The sequence below is a fragment of the Sorghum bicolor genome, chromosome 5, assembly GCF_000003195.3.
Source record: "Sorghum bicolor cultivar BTx623 chromosome 5, Sorghum_bicolor_NCBIv3, whole genome shotgun sequence".
Taxonomy (NCBI): Eukaryota; Viridiplantae; Streptophyta; class Magnoliopsida; order Poales; family Poaceae; genus Sorghum; species Sorghum bicolor.
This window is the reverse complement of record NC_012874.2, coordinates 62,735,332-62,741,331: the sequence shown is the minus strand read 5'-3', so window position 1 is coordinate 62,741,331 and position 6,000 is coordinate 62,735,332. Positions and strand designations below refer to the sequence as shown.

Sequence of the window (6,000 nt, the reverse complement as noted above, 5' to 3'; positions counted from 1 at the left end):
CCAAGTGTTGCTGCTGTTTTCTAAAAACTAAAAACCAGGGACTGAAAACAATTCGGTGCTCCTGCTTTCTGAAAACAATTACTACATATCAAGTTCTGCTATCAAGTGCTGCTAACTGAAAACAATTACTTCTATCAACCTGCTGAAAACAATTACTACATATCATGTTCTGCTATGAAGTGCTGCTAACTGAAAACAATTACTGCTATCAAGTGTTACTGCTATCTAAAAACAATTACTACCTATCAACAAATTCGGTGACTGAATACACATTATATGCTTATCTTAGTTCCCACAACGGTGACTGAATACACATTATATACTACCTATCAACAAATTCGGTGACTGCACTTGGTTTAGTCTTTCAAACCTATAATAGGTGCAAAAAAAGGTAGGCAAGTAAAAAGCTGGAAGGATTTGCATATATAAGTCAAGCAACTTAATTCAGTCATTTTATCAAACCTATAACGGGTAGCAAGCACATGTGCTGACCAAGGCTCTAAATCATATCTGAAAGAACTTACCTATATACATGAAATTAAAAACATACCACCTAAAATAAAGAGTTCCCCATCTTTCACAATCCCAAACTGCAACCAACCTACACGGAAACATTGGAGACCATGACCTCATTTCTTAATACAAAATACAGAGACAATAGTAGCAAAATGTATCACTCGGCTTCTAAGTTCTGAGTTGTGAACTGCTGTTCATAGCCATGTAGATAGGCTCAAATCCTTTGTACACCGTACTACTCATCCTCAATGAAACCACAAAATGCAGAAACCCACATTAGAACTACCAAAATCAGAGCAAATCGGAGGATTCCTATCACCATCGCATCTAAGGAAAAAAATCTAATATGGGCAATCGATCGAACCCTAGCTAGATCTCCTGCTAGCCTGAGGAGCACCCAATCCGACCAGATCTATGTGAGAGGGACGAAACGTGACCATATCTATGTGAGGGGCACGAAATATAGCCTAGCCAGCAAGCACCAAAGGGGAGTGGGGTCTTATTGGTAGGTGCCGACGATGGGAGTTGAGGAGGAGTGGCAAAGATCTAGTTCTTGGTGATGTCCTTCCAGGAGCCGTAGGACCGCCGTCGCCGCTGACAGGGGGAGAGAGAGGGTGAGGGGCGGCAGTGCACCTAGCTATCAGGGAGAGGGAGTGTGAGGGGCATTTCACCCATTATCAAAAACTGGTTTCGTAATTTTACCATCCCGTAAAATGGTTTCATCGATCAGCTTTGACGAAGAACGGGAGAGCAGGCAGGGGTAGAAGTGGAAGGATTGGCCTTTTTTTTCCCCACGAATTAAAACTCCCCAAATGGCAATCCAGCGGGTTACACTAGGTTCATAATGGTAAAGGGGCGAAATCACTTTGCGGGATGATAAAATTACGAAACCAGTTTTTGATCATGGGTGAAATGCCAAAGTCTCGGGAGAGAGAGGGTGTGAGGGGCGGCTGATGGGTAGGGAGTGAGGGAGGCAGGATAGGGTTTGGCCTATGGTGGGCTTATAGTGGACTTTGGCTGCATCGTGACGATTTCTAAAAACGTCATCTCTAATCCGTCAAGCCATATTTCCTCCAAGGAAATATATATTCCTTGAGGGTCCAGACTACTTTTGTGATGGGGTTGTTGGCCCTCATGGAAACTTATTTACTTGACGCTTTTAATATTTTCTTAACACTTTGGCAAATTAGTTGTGGTCATAGTTTCTTTGACAACAGTTTTCAAGGAAATTATCCTTAAGTGCCAAAACGATCAAGAAAATAAATTTTCCTTATCCTCTACTTTTTATGGAATTTTCTTGACGGTAGTAGCTAAGGATTATTTCCTTAGTTGTACGTTTTTCTATTTTTGTTGACGATTTTTGGCACTCAAGGTTATTTAGAATTCCTAGTATGTACTAACCATTGTTTTAGTGTACATGCACGATTGCATGTGCTCCAATGGCCAATGCCAATGCCAAGCCTGGCAACCAACTGCGGGTAGCTTTATTTGCCCTGTTCCTGCTTTGCAACCCTGGCTAAATATGACCATTAATTAATGACTCATTAAGAAGCAATAGTCCGGTCAGACAGGAGTCCTCTCGTCATAGATAAATGGTAGCATAGATTTTGTTCACGTGCTATGTCTGAGTGTGTTTGGTTAAACTTTACCGTCCGTTACATACTTACATCGAATATTTGACACATGTATAGAGTACTAAATATATACTATTTACGAAACAAAAAACATAGCTTTAGAGTAATTTACGAGACGAATCTTTTGAGCCTAATTAGTCTATGATTCGACAATAATTTACAAATAAGATAAAAATGCTACAGTACCTGTTAAACTTTACCAACTCCAACCAATTAAACATCCCCTAACCTAACCCATTCCTCCCGTGGACAGTAGTAACACGTCATGTCCCTCCTAGAACACCGCTACTCCTCGCGATATAAAAGGGCAGCCACAGACGCCTCATGCATGCTGCGCGCAGAGCAACGCAAAAGATTAAGGCCATCCTATCATGACACAGTTTACAACACATCTATATTTTGGAAATAGTGCATAGGAGTTTCATGGGGATGAAACTCTCTCTACTCTCATGAAACTCTTATCATCTCTCTCTTCATTAATATAGCGCTACATCAGCATATTTAATGTGCATGAAACTCTAATGAAACCCCATTGAGACTGGCCTAATTAGCCACCTTCGATTCATCATTATTACCTCCCTGCTTTGCTTGCTTTGGCGACGCGCGACCGCCTTCAGTTCTTCATCGTCAGCGTCGTCGTTCACCCGCCGGCAGCATGGGTGAAGGAACTGATGATGCCATGCCGCAGACCGTGCTATCGGCTCCCGGCGTCAAGGACAGGAAGGTGGTCTCCTTCACGACGACCAACGACGACAAGGACGACGCCGTCGCCGGCCTCATCCGCTCCATCATCGCCACGTCCAGCCCCGCGCAGCGGACCGCCTTCCACGTCTTCCACATCAACACCGTCGTCGACCTCTTCTCCGCCTGGCGCCGTGCGCTCCCCGACGTCCGCCCCTTCTACGCCGTCAAGTGCAACCCTGACCCTGCGCTCCTCGGCGCGCTGGCCGCGCTCGGCGCCGGGTTCGACTGCGCCAGCCGCGCCGAGATGGAGGCCGTGCTCGCGCTCGGCGTCGGCGTCGGCGACCTGATCTACGCCAACCCGTGCAAGGCCGAGCCGCACCTCGAGTACGCCGCGGCGGCCGGCGTCGCGCTCGCCACCTACGACACCGAGTCCGAGGTGGCCAAGGTGGCGCGCTGCCACCCGAACTGCGAGCTCCTGCTCCGCCTCAAGGGCCCCGACGGCGGGACCACGGTCGCCGGCGGCGGCCGCGGCGGCGACCTGATGAACAAGTACGGCGCGCACGCGGACGAGGTGTCCCCGCTGCTGCGCGCCGCGCAGCGCGCGGGCGTGCGCGTCGCCGGCGTCTCGTTCCACGTCGGGAGCCCCGTGTCCCGCTCCCGCGTCGGCGTGTACCGCGGCGCCATCGAGTCCGCGCGCGCGGCGTTCGACGCCGCCGCGGCGCTCGGCATGCCGCCCATGCGCGTCCTCGACATCGGCGGCGGGTTCAGCGCCGGCGCCGCCTTCGACGAGGCCGCGGCGGTCATCAACGGCGCGCTGGCGGACGCCTTCGGCGACCTCCTGCGGTGCCGGCGCGTCGAGGTGATCGCCGAGCCCGGGCGGTACTTCGCCGAGACGGCGTTCACGCTCGCCGCGCGCGTCATCGGGAGGCGCGCGCGCGGCGAGGCCCGCGAGTACTGGATCGACGACGGGCTCTACGGCTCGCTCAACAACGTGCTCATGGACCACAAGGTTCCGCGGCCGAGACCGCTCGCCGCCGGCGGGGAGGAGAAGACGACGACGCACTCGTCGACGGTGTTCGGGCCGACGTGCGACTCACAGGACCAGGTGGTGACCGGGTACCCGCTGCCGGAGATGAGCGTCGGCGACTGGCTCGTCTTCGACGACATGGGCGCCTACTCCACAGGTGCCGGCTCCAAGTTCAACGGCTTCGACATTTCGGAGATGAAGATCTACGTGGCATACTCCAGCTGAGCAACAACAACAACATCGATGGCGTCACGTTGATACGGAGTATTTTTTTTGATATCCGTATTTGCCCGTTAGATTAAATTGTTAACTAGAAGTTGGTCTGCGAAAATAGCATGGGTAGCTAGTTGGTTATTGTAGTATTTTTGAGTTTTCATTCGTTTTTTTTTTTTTTGCAGATAGTTTTGATTATTTTTTTGACTATAATTGTTTTCACTTGATGCGCCTTTACTTTAGCTCTATTGACGTAAAAACCTATTGTCATCTTTCTTGTTCCTTAATTTTTTTTTCCTATTACTATCTCGGGATTGCACAATTTTAGATAAGACCAAATAAAGTAGCCCTTCGGTCTCATCATGGTAAGTTCTATTGGCGATAAAATAACTTTGTAATCTTTAACCAGTTTCTTAGATATCTCTTGCACATTTAAAGATGATCATGTTTCTTCAATTATGGAGCTATGGTTTCTTTCTTTCTATAGTACCCTTTCATTCATCGTAACGCCTTTTATATCTTGGAGCCATCCGCTACAAGCTTGACACAATCGTTTAGTGTTACGTAAGGCAACTTACAATAGACAACTTATACACTGAGTTGTTATGTAGTTGTCTCTAGTAACTCACAATTCGATCCGATGAAAGCTTGTAGAGGTTATCGAGTTCATAGAGGTTGTGACATGTCATTAGCCAAGGGACGTGCACTTCATATCATGTCCACTTCATTCAAGAACTTCAAGGGTGAGTTGAACAAGCACATCAATGGGACAACCAAATTGGAGAAGTTGTGAAACAAGTTACAGTAGTAGGACAAATTCAAGCAATGCAAGCTCTCGACCAAGGCACATGAAGATCAGTTGGTTAGTTTCTTATGGTGGAAATTGTTTATCTAGATTTAAGTACTCGACTTGATACTAGTGCTTATATTTTCTACTACTATACAAAATCTTTTGCGCAGCGTTTGAAAATAGGTCTTAGAGACGGGCAGGCTTTTAAACCACCTTGGTTAATGTCTGGATTAATCGAGGCGGTTATTTTTTATTAACCAAGGTGGTAATAATCACCTCCTAAAATTTATTAACTGAGGTGGGGCTTATAAAATACTCCCATTTTTGGATGTGGGCCTTGTTAATATGGTCAAGCCCATAAGGAAGCTCAATCGGCCCAAAACATGGTCACAGTATAATAATAACCGGCTGAAACCCTAACACCCCCCCCCCAAAAAAAAAATTTTATTCCCCACAGCGTCCCTTCTTGTCTGAAGCCCACCCCTCCTCTCTTTCTCCTTTTTTGCGATGAAAGAAGAATTATATTATATGATAGTTGAGTACAACAAACACGTCACAGGCACTTTGGATTACAATATAGTACTCACGTTGTGTAAAGCACAACTCAAAACCTAACCTGTTAGATACTTTGCAGTATAGATGACCGCATAGGCAAACACTCGGCAAATGGCATGAGAACAAATGCCCAACGAACGACGGCCGACATTCCAGTAGGCGGAATTGAGGAACTTCTTCTTTCCGGTGTCGTCCTTCTTCTTTTTTCTGCCACCGAAGAGTGAGGATGACTAATCTAAAAAATATTCTTCCTAGTCCTTCATTGTGGCTAGATCTAACCATAATAAAACAGAGAAGAGACTGGAGAAAATTATTCCATAGCGGTGACATCATCTCTGCCTTGATGCCGTCGTCCGGAAACAAAAGTCTCCATGTCGTCATGTTGATCAAGATGCTGACGCCGAAGTTGTCGTCCTTATCTTCAACGGAGCCGCTATGGAGAAACCGATTCCACCTCTCTTTCCTTCACCGTCGCCGAAGAGGACAAGAAGAAGATAAAACTCCAATACCAAAAAATTTGACATGGAGAGACACTAACCCTAGACTCGATCTACTAAAGAAAAACTTATTAGAAACAATGG

At 47.1% G+C, this 6,000-nt stretch overlaps 1 protein-coding gene across 1 annotated transcript; it reads left to right on the top strand.

Moving 5' to 3' along the window:
* Positions 2,404-4,238, top strand: LOC8058625 (ornithine decarboxylase). Its single transcript, XM_002450925.2, has one exon. It carries the CDS (start codon positions 2,806-2,808, stop codon positions 4,084-4,086), a length of 1,281 nt encoding a protein of 426 aa, XP_002450970.1. The 5' UTR covers positions 2,404-2,805; the 3' UTR covers positions 4,087-4,238.

What these genes read in the sequence shown, in the direction of transcription:
- LOC8058625 (XM_002450925.2), top strand. Translation starts at nt 2,806, where the DNA reads ATGGGTGAAGGAACTGATGATGCCATGCCGCAGACCGTGCTATCGGCT.